The sequence below is a fragment of the Syngnathus leptorhynchus genome, chromosome 4 (assembly GCF_054491065.1).
Source record: "Syngnathus leptorhynchus isolate UIUO chromosome 4, UIUO_Slep, whole genome shotgun sequence".
Taxonomy (NCBI): domain Eukaryota; kingdom Metazoa; phylum Chordata; class Actinopteri; order Syngnathiformes; family Syngnathidae; genus Syngnathus; species Syngnathus leptorhynchus.
In genome coordinates, this window is record NC_141198.1 from 12,929,029 (window position 1) to 12,945,350 (window position 16,322).

Consider the following 16,322-nt stretch of genomic DNA (forward strand, 5'->3'; position numbering starts at 1 on the left):
ATGTATGGACAATATTTCATGACTATAACTCCAAGGCTCGTTATATTTAGCAGTATTGACTCGATCGGAGGAGCAACTCTCCAATTTGGGTGTTAAACGAGCTAGCCGAGTCAATCTTAGGTTATCTTACCAAACAGCATGGCTTCACCCTTTGACAAAACGCTACTTGTCAGAAACTTATCTTTATCGCTATGTGATGACTACTGACTTTGGAGTGCGCATTACTTTGCAATCCTATTAAAATAAATAAATAAATAAATAAAAAAAGTGTTGGTTTTTTTTTCCTTTTAAAAAGCAATCTCTGTAGGTTGAGGCGGGTGCATGTGCATCCACGGGCCCACACAGCTTCCAAGCGGGGTCGATCACGGGTCAGCAGCAGAGGGCAGCTCCAAATGAAACATAAACAGCCCCTCCATACGCTCATTCCCGCTCTCTTTCCTCTTGGATGACTTGGCCAGGACACCCCCTCTCCCCCTCCCTCCGTCACCACCACCACCTCCACCGCACCAATGCACGGCGTTCCACGGTCCAGGCAGAACTAATCTATCCCTCAGCTGTGTAGTCTAATCTAAACAAACACATCTCTCCCCACCAACATCTGGAACCCCTCACGTACAGGACCGAGGAAACCACTGAGGCCTGCTCTTTGTGTGCAGTGTACAGGTCAGTCAAGACAGTAAAAGTAGATCATGTAGACATCTAGCGGCAGTTTTAGAGTATCTGATGCTCAACAGAATCCAACTCAACAGAACAATTCAAACCAATTGCTTTAGACTTGAGTGACTTATCTCTGGCAAAGCAAATTTAGAGCTGGATTTAAGTCCACGGTGTGGTGCAATTGTTGCTGATCCACTTAAGTCCTGTAGGTGTCTGTAGTGTGCATCGGCTGTGGACTTGAAATGCTAAAAATAATGCTAACAAAGCAAAATCGCAGCAAAGTCACACCCCAAAAACACAGACTTTTTTTTTTTTCCCCAAATATAAATGACTTGATGGGTCAAGACTTGATTTCAAACTAATCATCAATCAACAATCAAGTAAAAAAAGAAAAACACTCTTCTGGGTAAGCAACCTGACTGCACTATAGTTTCTCTGTGCACAAAAATCGACATGATCAATGCTGCAGAATCGCCAACATTAAAATATGAAACTGCTTTTTTTGTCATTATAATTCCCAAAACATTGTTTAATTTATAGTTGTACTAAGTTCCTCTCCGATTGGCATTTAGCCAATAATTACAATTATAAATTACAAATGAAAAACATCCAACTAACATTAACAAACATCTAAACAGGCAAATTTTGGTTTTTTTAAACAAACAAAAAAAAATGCTTATTTGTGATAAAAGAACCAAAAAGTGATTGTTTAATTTATATTTAGGAGGAAAATGTCCTCTTCCATTCATGAATGGGCCATACGACCGTGCTGGAATGTGGATCAAAGAGAAGAAAAGGGAGAAGAAGAAAAAAAAAAAAAAAAAAAAAGCACAGCCGTTGAACACCCCCCACTTCGGCACCTCCTCTCCAACAACACCACCCATGCACAATCTTTTCTCTTTTTTTTTTTCCCTCACTAAATCTTTCATTGTGTATATTTTCTCTTTGAGCAACAACAAGCGAGAGCTTTATGATCCGCCTCACAAACATGAGTTCCTGTCCTCACTCTCGCAGCTTCTCCCTCTCGCTCTCTCTCTGTCGCTCTTATTCCCCCCCCACCCCCCCTTCCCCTTGCAGCCGGAGGCAAATCTTTTTGGAAAGTTGAGAGCTGTCCAAAACGGGACCACACACACAGACTGTGAGCATTCAACTGCTGGGGGCAGGCACACACACTCACAGACACACACACACACACGCTCACACAAAATGGCGGCTTGGCAAAAAAGGGAGAAAAAAAAAAAAAAGGTCTACCCCAAAAGCTCCTTAATTATAACTTTGGTGTATTTGCAGAAGCAGGGAGGACTTTTTGATGATTGCATATGATCCAACCGTTGCACTGAACAACAATAAACATGCCCCTATAAATGTGCTTTTGTTTGATACAAAGCCCACAACTCACAAAAAAAAAATGAAAAGGCGGAAGCAAAAGCGTCTTACCTTCCACCCAAAGCTTCTCCACGTCCGTCTCCAAATTAGCTGCCCGTAAGCCCACCGCGAACGCTCCGAAAATCATGAGGCCCACCACCAAAAACTTTCCACAGTTCTTTTGTATGTAGCAGCCCAGCCTGAATAAAAATCTCTGGAACTTTGCTCTCAGCCATAGCGGTGCTTTCCTCCCTGTCGCCTTGCCCTAAAGGGAGAAGAAGAAAAAAAAAGGACACCAAAGAAGAAGCATTATGGTCCGATTCAACTGGGAAACAATGCACTTACCTGCACAGGTGAGTCATACACAACTTGAAGTGTTTCTGCGCTGAATTTATTCAAAGTAACAAAGCATCTATGAGGGGTCCTGCATTTCTGATGGACTTGTGTTGCTACAGGGCTGATGTAAACCCAAATTTGCACATAAATGTAGATTATCACGAGTTGACCTTAATGCAGCAGTAAAGTCATAATGAGAGTAAATATTTGAATGAAAGCCCTCCTGGGCCAAAATCTAACGATCATGTAAATAAACTTTTCCTGGTGTGACTACATATTTTTACACCACTGCGCAAACTAGTTTGTTGTGTGTTGTCTGGGACTTTAAGACGTTGAATATCGACAATGTAGTAAACCAAACATCGTTTTTGATTTGGTTCAAGACTCTTCTTGCACTTATGGAACCGACTTCACAAGGAATTTTAAGATTTTGTCATATTCATCATATTCCAACAGTGAGCTGCCAGTTGCTTTCATATCTCGGTAACTTCAATTTCCTACTCTATGGTTATCATCACTGATACCCTTCTAGGATGGCATCACAAAAAAAGTCATAAAACAAAATGTTGAACACGCAAATGACAATAATTCACCTTAGATACTTCACGAAGAAAAAGTCTACACATACTGTTTGACTTTTGAGACCAATGTTGTAGTTCAACTCCAGTTTAACTACTTTTGGGGCGTTCAGGTTTGGAAGCTGCACCGTGTTCAAGTATTAAATGGCAAATTCAAGCAGAGTAAATCACAAATGCAATAGAAAGTGATTTTTAAATCACTCCACAGGTAACTCACACAAGTTGGCACACACCCCAGGCACAATTCCAGAGAATAACAAAAACGACGAGTGACAGTAAGTACGAGTCCAAAAGAAGGCTTGCAGCTGGACCTCCGGGTTGGATCCGAAGTGGGTGTGTGTGTGTGTGTATGAAATAAAAGCTGTGAAAGTCTCCAACGTGATGCAAATGCAGGCCTCTTTTTAGATAACATCAACAAATAACATCCCATTTGAGAGCAAACATTTGCACAGTCATTAGCGTTGTGCAATAAAAGGGAGCTTCAGTGGAGAAAAGAGTGCATTGCATTGCTTTGCATGTGGTCCGACTGGTGCTGGGGAATTGGGGGTGTGAGGAGGGGGGGGGGCACATGGACTTCCACGCTGGTGCATAACACGCAAGGTTGCGATATGACGACAAGAGTGTTTGGAAAACAAGAAGAAGGAGTCCAAACAACGGGTGGAAGCAACACGCCGGTGAACGTGGGTGTTCTGTGTTTCTGAATGTAAAGTAGTTACCTGGGAGATCTGCTCCAAAGCGAAGCTCGCGTCGCAGTAGCTCGGACGCTGCAGGTAGTCCAAATCCGGCGGTGGAGACTGCGGATGCGGTTGCGCTGGTGGCTCGCGGCTTGATTCCCTCCGGGTCCTCCGCGTTAGCCTCGGTCGGCCGGGTTCTCCTGTCCCCGGCTCGGGGGGCGCACTAGCAGCCGAGGCCATGTTGCGGGGACTGCGCGCTGCTTACCGATTCCCACTTGCGATCCGATAAAGTTTCACTCGGAGGGGGGACCTCATAGTCCGCTTGGAGAGGGCAAGTCAAAGTAGTGCGCGCCGTCCATCCCCACATCGCGTGATCCGGTAAGGTCTCCGCCGCCTTTTGCACCGCGTTTTCCAGACCCCGTCAGGCACAAGGACAACAACAAAAGCGAGCAAATAGAAAAGAAAAAAAAACACAGGAATACAACGGGAGTGTCTCTCAAAACGAGCCGCACGCCAGATCGCTGGACGCTTCTCGCTGCATTGTGCGGGAGTTGTGTGCTGCTGCTCGTCTTCCCTTGGGCCGCGCGTCACGGCCAACTCTGACTTTGAATAGAAGAGCAGAAAAAGAGCTCGAAGAGGAGGAGGAGGAGAAGGAGGTGGGGTGGAAAAGGAGGGAGAAGGAGGAGGAGGAGGAGGAGGGGGCCCGCAAAACACACACACACACACACAAGATCCCGCCTCTCTACGCTGTCACACCGCACAGTTTGCTCGCTTCTGATTGGTTCCACAAGGGCAAAAAAATTACTCAGCAAACACGACTATTATTAGCTGCTTAGCAACAGCTCGCTAAAGTAAAGAAGGGGAGGGAGGGGAGGGAGGGAAGAAGGACCACCCAAGCAGAGAGGGAAGGGGAGGTGGGCTGCATGGGGGATGCCCAACCAGCAACAAATTTGCTTGTTAAATGTAGCCAAGGTCTTGTGTTTTCTAGGCTTAACGTTTAAATTGAACAGGCGACACTCCAGAGAAAGAACTACAGTCGTAGGTGACTTTTAAAAAAAAAAGTCCATTATGGCGTTTAAAGAATTCGACTCACTGTTAAACGTCATGTAACCCACAGCGAACTTTACCGCCCCATTGACAAATATACTGTCAGCATATACTGTAATATCACAGACAATAGATGTGGAAAAACTTCACAAAAGCCTGCTAAAAGTGTGTGGAAATATTTTCTGTACTTTTACACTAAATTTGGCAGATTTAGATACAACAACGCACTGTTTTGCAAGTGGCGCCTAATTGGGTTGAATTGTAATTTACACTAGCACCATCCTCAGGCTCTCAGTGGTACTACAAGGACCATGAAAAAAAAAAATACAAATTACATGTAAAAACTATAATAATAATAATAATAATAATTACAAACACTTACCATTGGTAAAAGCAGAACATGTGTCATTGTGAAAAGATTTGAAGTTATTTCGACGTGTTGTTTAGGAACTCAAAAAAATGTATTCTTCATTGGTTGGCAGGGGGCACGTAGTTGTCTTGTAATTTACACTTCTCCTATCTGCAGGACATGAGTAGAATAGCTTTCTTTACTTTATTGTGAAGGTTCTAATATAATAAAGGAGTTGCACGTTTGCAGATTTTTTTTTTGTAAAAACAACTTAATCTGCATGGACACCCAATGCAAAGCCATCTCAACAGGACGTACCTCTTGCAGGAGTCACATCCGTTTCGCAGCATCTATGTGAGACCTGCTGTTATCTTGACGGTAACGCAGCAAGAGACCATCAGGTTGCAGGAAATGTGGAAAAAGGTCGTTGGCATGAAGAAGAAAAACATAGTGTGACGGCTGTAAAGATATTCTTGTAAAATGTACTAGAAGATTATTTTGCGAGCATCTGTGTGAACTAATAGAATACACATGAGATTACAATGATTTATTATCACTATTTACAGAAACAAATCCAGTTGCTAAGAGTGAAAATCCGTGAGTAACTAATGCCCCGCCCCAAGATGTATAGCATTGTCTATCATTTTAAACGTAAACATATCAAAAACCCAAGGCATTTAATGTAATGTCAAATTTACCATACATTAACCTTGAAAATAAATTGCTGACAGATGACTTGATAAAATATAGTCACATTCTATATATACATTTTAATTTGTCATTTAATCATTTGTCATAAATAAATGATCTGTATAATTTAGAGTTTTATATAATTTTTATATATTTATTTGAAGGTGTCTGTTCCATTCTACAGTCTTGTAATTTGACACAACACCACGCCTGGAGGTTTAAACATTTTGTAGTAAAGTCAAAGCACTTGTACTACTTCCTCTATCTGTCATCATTCCAATTTATCTAGTCCTGCTACAGACCAATCCACATGGATTTCTTAATGAGATAGGATATGAAGTAGGAGCCGGAGCACTCTGGGCGTTCGTCCCGGAATGACTTCATTAGCCCATCACCTTGGCCGACCCTGGGCAGGGTCATTTATAGCCCTAGGGCTTGCTGGCTGGAGTGCGGCCATGGGAAAAAAAGGAGAAGGATGTTGATTAACGCGTGTGCCTAGTTATGATTTGCAGGTGGATTACAGTTGACAGTGGAGCTGAGCCAACATTTTGATAATCCTTACTTCAGTCTTTTTTGCCGATTGTAATTGCAACAAAAGTAAAGATTTTCCCACAGAATACAACTTTACTTACCCACCTGGGAAGGATGTAAGAAAGTAGAACTACATATGAACCGATACTGGACGAATATTACAAGGAACAGCAGCAATTCAAAGCAACTCCGGTAATTACGCCACACGGTCATGACATCGCATTGGAATCTAATCGGTGCGCCGTTTGTCGATGCAATGACAGATTTTGTCAAGCAAACGAAGTTGCGTGTTTACCTCCTCATGAAGTGTTGCTTTGTTTGCTTACTGGCTGTAGCAACAGAGGTGTAACTCCAGATAAGATGTAATCGCTAATAATGTGGAAAATACACGTCGTAACTGGAAAACTGTTGCAGGTGCCGCCCTTGCGAAGTGATTGAGGTATTTGAATGTCACGAGCAGTAGCTGCTGGTGGACTTTTTATAGTTTCGTCTGAACTACACAACACCCGCAATGAATGATGTTTACGCCGTGTGAGATTGTTGAGTGTTCCGTATAGATATCAGCAAGCCCAATTTGGAAACCCAAGAAAGTTTGACCTTGATTGCTTCGGTTTTTCAACTTCTTTAGAGCAATAGAGGCTCTGGAGGTTACTCAGATCAGTCATTGCTCACCAATATTTACCACAAAAATCAGTCTTGAAAATTGAGATACAAAGTCAAGGTACCATTGTACAGTATATGCTGGCCCTCGAGCCTTAGCTTGGACACCACATGGTCAACCTTAAGGTTACTCAGATCAGTCATTGCTCACCAATATTTACCACAAAAATCAGTCTTGAAAGTTGGGATACAAAGTCAAGGTACCATTGTACAGTATATGCTGGCCCTCGAGCCTTAGCTTGGACACCACATGGTCAACCTTAGGAAGCTATACGCCTCAGTTCATGCCCATTTGAAGCCCTCTACTGGTACCAATTGCAATCATTCTTCCATGTCATATAAACCTGACCCACCCGCCTCCAGCTCACCTCATGGTCGCCTGGTGCAGTGGCTGAGCGAGAGTGCAAATGAAGTGCCTGCGGGGATGTTTATGTTCCAACTCAAGGTTGTCTTCAATCATACGCGGAGCTGTTTGACAGCTTGCAGCAACGCTGGCCAGTTTATGTTTACCTTTCCTAATTTCTGGCTTTGTGCTCACAATCAGGGGAGGAATCCAACATGGCAACGCTTTGCGAGACGATGGCCGAGGAATGTTTTCTAGAGGTAAATTCAAAGTGGGTAAATATTTATCTTGAGTATGCCTGCATTGTATCCCCCCCCCCCCAAAAAAAAAAAAAAACATACCACAATGCATTCCATCTCAATTTGGCCCATCAAAAGCATGGACCTCCATTTACAACTTAAATTATGATATTAGTCTGTAAAATTGTGCAAATGTATTCCCTACAATGAAGTCTCCATTTTTTTTTTTTATGTTTTCTTGGCTTCCGTCCTCTGATTGGTCGGTGAAAGCAAGCAAAGTACGACTCACATTTGTGATCATCTGCACACATTTAATAATCAGTCGATTATTACTGTTCCAGATAATGTTCGTAACACAGCTGTGTGCTGTTCTGTTGCCTTTGGGGGTGTTGGAGTAAGAATTGTTGCAGACATCTCTGATCCCTCAATGTTAAGTAAAACGTTCAACATAATAATCATCTGTACTTTTGTAAATACGCCACATCAGTCCAAAAAAAAAAATCCAAACACAATCAACTGACCTTTTAATTGGATAGAATTGGGATCATTATGCCTCTTTTCAAACAAATTCAGCAAAGTCCTGATTAACGGTTGTCTCTGAAATATTATCCTGAGCGATTTTCCTGCGGTGCGGGGTGTGTTAACTGTGTGGGTTTTTTTTTGTTTTTTTTTCAATCTGCTTGAGAAGCAGTCAGGATGACAATCATATGTTCATAGCATTATCTACAATGGCAAATCCTCACGCGTGGATACTTGCTCTTCTCGGTGTGGATCTGGATTAACAATTTTCCCACTATTGATTAAAGTCACTGAAAGTTGTTAGTGTACATGTTTTTTGGAACGTGAAGGGAAGCCAGAGAATTTAATCCTTTAGCCCGCCTCACAGTCGGACAGGGCTAACCACAAGGGCCACCATGCTGCCACTTTTAATAAGAGCCTTTATTTAAAAGGATTTCTCTGCTTTCATACCACAGACATTCAAAACAAAATCGACCTTTAAGTTAACTTTTTCAATGTCTCCACTTTGAAAATCACTAAAGTGTGTCTTTTTTATGTCCTGACTTTGCACTTGCCAAATATACACTATTTACTCTATATACGCACATTTGCTGAATTATGTCCAAAGACAAAATTCATCATTGCCAAATCACACACACACACACACACACACACACACACACACACACACACACACACACACACACACACACACACACACACACACACACACACACACACACACGGCATGTGCTCTTACCTATAACATAAATAACTAAGGTTTAAAAGCAAATATAAATCATGAATTTAATAAATACAGATAGGCTATAAAAGACAAAATACAAAATAAAATAATTGGCAGACAAGCTAACGCCAAGGTCACCATTTTTCCAGCAACAACAAAAACAACAAAAAACATGCAAAAATGTTTGAATGCTGCCTAAAATAAGGTCAAGTGAGGAATACTTTTCACACTGCTATGACTTCTGTCAGACTAACTTCCGTTTCTAGTGACTCTTTAAGATTATTCAGAACCCTCGGTGAAAACACGTGGCACTACAAATGCTCCACGCGAGCCAATATTTACCTTCACTTTTCGGGGATAGACAATGTTGGAATCGGCTGTTATTTAGACAAGGCAGCGGCCTGTTCTTGCGCAAACTGAGAGTTCTCGAGAAGCTATAATTTTTGGAAGGCGGCACAGCCCTCCAACATTAACAGGAAACGTGCACCGCTTTGGACGTATACACACACACACACGCACCCGGCCTCCGCAAATAAGCAAGTCTAATTTCATATCGGTGCTGCAGCTCCACACGTCGCAAAAGAAAGAAAGAAAGGGTAGCCCAAAATAGGAGGACGGGATAGACAAATATACATGCTCTTGATTGCACATCACACTCAAGGCTTCGTTGGCTCCGTGGGAGGCCCGCATGGAAAAAGTGACACATTTAAAAGTGGGTAAGAAGCTCGGAAGATGTTTGGACCTGTTTACAAGAACCAGGACCTCCTCATAAAAAAAACAAATAAAAAAAACACGCACAATGGGAACTTTTACTTTTCTCTGCGGAATATCCAGGCTGTAAAAATATCATTAGAGAGGGAACATTTGGACTACCGCATCATTAATAAACAAAAATAAGTGACATTGATAAAAATCTTTGATGAATCAAGCAAGGCAACATTTGGTTTAGGGAATCTGCATAAAGGTGCAGATGCATCCATTGTTATGATTTAAGTCACAGCGGAAATGTCCGTCCCCCAAGAATCATATACTGGTGCAGTCATCATCTTCCACAAACCAGTCACATGACGGCGCACAACTTTTTCGCAGAACTGTCAAAATGAGGACTGAAAGATGACTTCCAATAAGTAAAGCGACCTCACCTCATCATGGAGGGCCCGTGCGTGATTTTGTGCTTTTATCCCCAAAATCACAAACACAAAAACACACAGTCACCTGACCCCCCCCCCCCCCCCCCCCCCCCGGGTCAACACACACACACACAAATTCACTTCAAAAGCAAACATACATGCCTGACATACCACAGAATCCCTCACGGAAACACACGGGCCACTCTCAACTGTCTGTCGTTGACAATTGATCAGAGACTTGGATACCACGATCCAAACGGACACATTGTGACTCCCTCCTGACTCCTTCGACCTCTGACCCGGGGTGAATGGGGTTGTTGTGCGTCGGCGTGGGGTTCATTCCCCGCGCGTGAGGTCATTTCCTGCCCGGGGGATCGCGAGGGACGCAAAGGGGCCACATTGTTTGACCTGCAACTGAGGCCCACGGTGGGAGGCCCAAAGATGATGATGTTGGAGGACAGCCAGCTGGGCAACACAATATTTGGGTTTTGTTCAAATAAATTACAAATTTACAAGCAGTGATATAGCAGACTATAAATGAGTGACTGGACTAGTGGTTAGAACTTCTGCTTCATAATTCTGAGGTTCTGGGTATGATTCTCTGTGAGGTTGTTTGTTTCCTATTCCATCTTTTCCCACATTGAAGACTCCCAATTGTAAAAAAAAAATTTGGTCTTCCCAGTGACAGAACGCTGACCTTTGATGACATCAACATTTTCCTGTGCTGTGATTGGTTGGTCAGAGCAAAACTTGATGGCAGTGTTGCGATCTGATGTATAATATTTATTGGACAATTTATGGATTCAACAATACGTTGCCTCCTAACTTAAGGCACAGGCACTCCTTGTCAGTTTATATGCGAACAAAAGGAATGTGTGTACGTTCATGACAGGGAAAAAACAAATCACAAAAATAAGAGAGGGACTGGAAAATGTGGACTTTTACGGCTGTATTTGTAAACAAGACAAACACAATCAGCATCTCAAGAGGCACATCTGGCTCCACTCGACACGAGGGGCCCTTTGTTTCCCTTTGCTTGTTTGTTAATGTGTCACAACAAGGGAAAACAACGCAGATGGGATGTTTAGCCTTCACAGAATCGCACTTGGAATGTTTAACCCTGCAGACGGTTCTTGTTTCATGCACACATAATATGGACCACAGTATGGCCAACGATGAGTTCATTTTTTTTTTTTTTTATCAAAATGTGAATTACAAAATAGATGATAAATGCGTAAAACATATTCTCACTGGCATTTGCCTTCATTTAACGCAGTTATAATTTAAAAATTCATTTTAGTCAACAAAGATCAGGTTTGAGCGCCAACAGATTAGGGAATTTTTAAAAACCCGGTTTAATTTGACCCAAACATGATGTAACACTTAAACAATTTTTTTTTTATTGCTGCTTCTCACAAACATTCTAGCAAATTGTGAGTGTCTCTGCTTTGCAACAAGGATGTGGTGTTGCAGCATAGACCCGCACACACACCTGTATGCGAGTCTGTGGGAAATGTGGGAAAGCTCCGCAGGCTACTTGTAAAAACGGCACTCTCCCTTTTCTTGAAAAACACAACAATTAGTGTAGTACTGTACAGTCTGATGCACAGTATGAGGCTGCTAACCTGCTTTGTGTTCTTGTTGTTGTTGCATATAAAATGTCTGCTTGAGGCAGAATGAGTTAGCTCACCAAAGGATAAGACTTTCTTGATTCCACTTGGGGGGGAATTCATTGGTTACAGCCAAAAAAAAAATAAAAAAAAATAAGCATGTTTGTATAAATCAGACAAGAGAGAGGGAGAAAAAAATATTGACAAAAAGTCTATATATTGCATTGATATTTTAAGTGGACTATGTGTCACTAGTGAGACAGGGCTCCCTCTAGTGGTAAGTGACCTAATCATTTCCTGAGTACAATTCAGTTGTCTTTCATTTTTAAGTTGAATATCTTTTCAGGTAGTTTCATTTAAGTACACTTTCTATTTTCCCGTATTTAGTGAAGCTGCCTTTGAGAACCACTCATTGTGTATTTATTCGGGGTGTTTGCCTCTATTTTGTCTTATGAATTCATGGCACATTTGAAATTCAGACTCTTAGTCAGACTACAAGGACAAATCTTTCTGTACCTGCGCATGTTCATGCATACCTAATGGGTTTGTGTTTGTGCAGCCGTACTTAGGTGTAGTGTTTTGCCTGTTTCTTTTGCGGCCTTAAGCATCTTTGAACCGAGTGACTAATGAAGGTGATTATTTCTAGCTGTCAGACAGGACGTCCTGCTCAGGCTAAAAAGTCCATATGTGCCGTCGTGGATGACCTCAACTCAATGCTGTAATCTAAAGGGGGGGGGGGTTAGGAGGGTGGGATGGAATACAGCCTCCATAAACACTCTGTGCATACATGAGTGTGTTGGTGACGGATGGCGTCATACAGGGTTGGCTAAAGTGTAAATGTAAGTACAGATACTGGTGTAAAAAAAAAAAAAAAAAGTAGTACGGGTGTACCATTATTGTCATGCCAACAAATGGCGCCTGTCAACCATATGTGCTTTGCCACCCATGGAATCATTAATATATGTAATATAGCACAAGCATCTTTTATGTGCAAGAGTCTTGGCATGAGTCCCTCTCGGTCAAAGGTAGTAAAAACCTGACCCGGCAGAACTGATGAGTGACGGAATCCAATTGCAGTCTTTATGCTGGCTCTCTTTGTGCTCTATTGCCAGTGTATTCCGCTTCGCTGATGCCGCATAAAAAATACCTCCAAGTGAAATTGTTTCAGGCTCCGAGGCCTCTCGTCAATTGTTGATGTTAATTGAGCGCAATTACGCGGCACCATGCATTTGATGTGGGCCAGCACCACTACACATGTGCCAATGCCATCCAATGGCCGCTTTGTCATGTTAAGATCATGTGCAGGTCTGATCGTCACAATTTCATGTGACATGTGAAAGAGGGTTGGTGAAACATGAGTGGATGACAGAACTCTTTCACCCCAGGCAGTACTAATGAGGAAAAATGTCATGACAACCATAGAACAGGAAATCTAGCATATTGGTGCAGAAGAGTAAAAAAATATATTTTTTGTTTCTTGAAAGATATTTTTACCTACAGCAAATATTCATCATTTGCTTTATTTTTAGACAGTGAATAAACAAAGCTAACAGTTATCTTAGCTTCAAAGTAGCTTCTCCTCATTGGAGTTACAGTTGAGTTAACGTCTATCCCAGCTGACGTTGAGGTGAGAGTCAGGATACACCCTGGATTGGTCATCAGCCAATTGCAGGACATAAATAGATCCACTTAACGTGCGCATTTCACACGCAAAAAAAAAAAAGCTGTGGCCAGATTCAAGCCCTCAACCTCAATGCTGTGAGGCGGATATGATAACCACTAGGCTAACATGCTGCCCAAGTAAGTCCTAAAATTGGTAACACTTGTGACTTGAGTTCTCCACCTCTTGTTAACTGTGTATAATGACTGCGATGAGATCTAATTGAACAAAAAGAAAATATTAAGTGTGTGTGTGTGTGGTGTGTGTGTGTGTGTGTGTGTGTGTGTGTGTGTGTGTGTGTGCTTTAATAGATCCTCTTTGGTGGCCTTGTTGACAACATGTCCATCTCTACCATGGCGTGGCCAAACACGCCACTATTTGCTTGTGTATTCCAAATAAAGGAACAGTCCTGTTCCTTCTCTCCCATGCTCATGCAAGGCAAACATTCCCCAGCTCCATTGTGAAGACTTTCTCCATGCGGCCGGGAAGGGCACGCTCATTCGGAGGTCTTTGAGACCACACACGGAGACGTGTGAAGATCTCTCGCCACGTTTTCCCTCCTTCTCAGTCACGCTCCTGCTCTCTTTTTTTTTTTTCACATTTGCCCTCTCTCACCCTCCCGTCCATCTGTCCCGTGTTGCCCGCCTTTATCTGCACTCCACGTTGTTTGTTTGTGTTTGTTGACGTGAACTAGAGAGAAAGAATGGGAACGGTCATTTGCCATGATATTTGTGCCTGGGAGACCACCCAAGTCAGTCGGCAAGGATTTCTTTTTCACCTCCTCCACTCTTTCTAGAGTGTGACTGAGATTAATCCCACCGATGGTCACAGCATGCATGATTTGTTGTGCGCGGTGGCGCCGCTCAGGTGGAAGATACAATTCTCAGACCTTCCTGTATGGAGTTTGCATGTCCATGTCAGCTTTACTAAAGACTCGGAATCATCTTGCCTGCAATCCGACTGAGTACTACATTTGAGGGACTACGTTGTTTTGCCATTCGGCTGAGTCCTGACGTTTTCTGTTGTGTGTTTTATTTTAAATGCAAAGTAGTGACACAATTCCAAAATGGATAGATTTTCTGATTAAGGGTTTCTTCGTGGAGCGATAAGGACATAAAGTGTATGAGCCAGCTGGTGTGACATGGTAGCTGATAAGGAGGCCCGGGTGTCACAATGGGTGGCGGCTCTGTGTGAGCTTAGAGTATCGCAACTCAGTTTCTCAGACCACACACATGCACAAATGCAAGGAAGGAAGGAAAGAAGGCACATGAGAAGAAGGGAATCAAGACAAAGGATGAAGATAGGTGGGGTCACCTGAAGGGAACTGAGAACATTTTAACATCACTTGGTGTTTACAACAGTGATTTGAAAATCATAGTGCCAATTTTCCGTGTTGTTTTTTCTGTCAGTGACACAGAAAGTTAGCCGGGTGAAGTTGCATCACAGGGTGCTCATTTATTGATGCCAAATCATGTTAAATCAAGTAATTTGCCTCAGCAATCAATATTCAGTGAAATAAAATGACGTGAATCTTAATCATTCATAAAATTTGGACCAAGGCACAAGTACTCTACCAGCATACATAACTAAAAGACATTCTAAAAGCCAATGTTGATTGTCATCATGCAAGGTTTGATTCCACAATATTCTCAAAGAGTCAGACAAAGTAATATACTTCCTTGTGGGCTCTTCTGGGGGGGTGTCTTCTTACTTTTTAGTGTGCACTGTAAAGTTTTCCTGCTTGGATTGCTGTGTAAATGGGAGTGCAATCCAGTGCAGTGGTGGGGAGAGACGTGTGCTAAACGGTCCATAAGCGTGGCTTGGCCTGGCTCTCCGAACGAATCCTGTCACCCCCCCCCTCCTCTCCCCTCCTCTGGACTCCATATGGTGAATGTGTGTGTGCTACACGCATGGATGAATGACCTAGGCCTCAGCAGGACACCTCCCTGCTGGATACCACCCCGTAAAACCACACATCTGCACACGCATATGAAGAACATCAAGCATACAATTGGTTAAAGAATTAAATCGACATATTGGTAACCTATTTATCTCCAGTAGATCAAATTTGCAATTTGGTGCCTAGACCCTAAAAGTTGGAAAACCCTTTATTTGGAGTTTATGTTGTTTGTTTAACATGGTAACCACGTTATATGTTAACAAATCAGACACCAGCAAATTGAGAAAACCTTCTAAAACTGAATCACTTAATTCATGAGATATTATGAAATGAGCAATGTGTCCTTGTCCCCAGTAAAAAGTGAGCCACGACAGACACCACGTTGTGTTCTCCCAACTACTCCCCACCTCCCCGACCCTGATTGTGAGTTAGGAGGTTGGACGAAATATAATTGCATGCCTAAATGCCTGAGAAATGGATGTCCAGTTCTGCTGAGTTGGTGCTTTTTGTGTGGCCTCATTGTTGGGAGGTGCAGTCATGCAGCATGTTGTGTTAGGGGTGCCTTAGACAAGTGAGGAGAGGATGGGCTGGGTGGGCTATTGTATATTGTCTTGCAGCCAAATACAGTATTTCACTCCAAGTTCCAGAAACTAGGTTGGTCTTGGCACAATGTAGTGAATGAGACACATATCAAACATTCTGTCAGCTCTTTTTTGTTGTTTTTGGTTTTAAACGGAACCTATGATAGAAAATTGACTTTGCCCCACAGTTAGTTAACAGTAGAGCTGTCAAAATTAATTGATTAATCGACAACTAATCGATTATTATATGAATCGACAACTGTTTTAATAATCAAGTAATCATTTAGAGCTATTAACTTAAACTTGTCCAAATCCTGATTTCTGCCTCTCAACAGTAAATATTTCAAGTCGTCCTTTACAAAAGCAGACTGATTATCGTTTGTGTCCAATCAAAATACATTTTTGATAAAGAATAAATAAAGATAGATTTGTAAACATCTTCTTTCACTTTGGACAACAATGGCCAAACCAATAACTGACTTAGTTTAAAGAAATGGTGAGTACATCAATAACATTCATTTATTTTGCTGAACCTTCGTTTGTTTGTTTTTGTGGTTGTTTATTTCATCACCAAACAACAATAATTTGTTCATCAAGAGTATTTAAAGTAAATGGTTTTGTAATTCTGTATATCACTATTTAAATATCCACTAAATATACATTTTGTGCCATTTTTGTTTTGAGGTGTCATGAACTTTCCGGAATACAAAAACGCTTTCACTTATTAAA

At 42.0% G+C, this 16,322-nt stretch overlaps 1 protein-coding gene across 1 annotated transcript in view; it reads right to left on the reverse strand.

Annotated features, from left to right (window-relative positions):
- The window catches only part of ptch1 (patched 1), a 37,450-nt gene extending 33,219 nt beyond the window's left edge, over positions 1-4,231 (reverse strand). Inside the window, exons 1-2 of the mRNA XM_085910212.1 lie at positions 3,653-4,231; positions 2,095-2,287 (exon numbers count right to left, since the gene is read on the reverse strand). Coding sequence (XP_085766338.1) covers positions 2,095-2,287; positions 3,653-3,850 — 391 coding nt within the window. The 5' untranslated portion in view covers positions 3,851-4,231. The remainder of the gene's footprint in view (positions 1-2,094; positions 2,288-3,652) is intronic.
- Between the last annotated feature and the right edge of the window lie 12,091 nt (positions 4,232-16,322).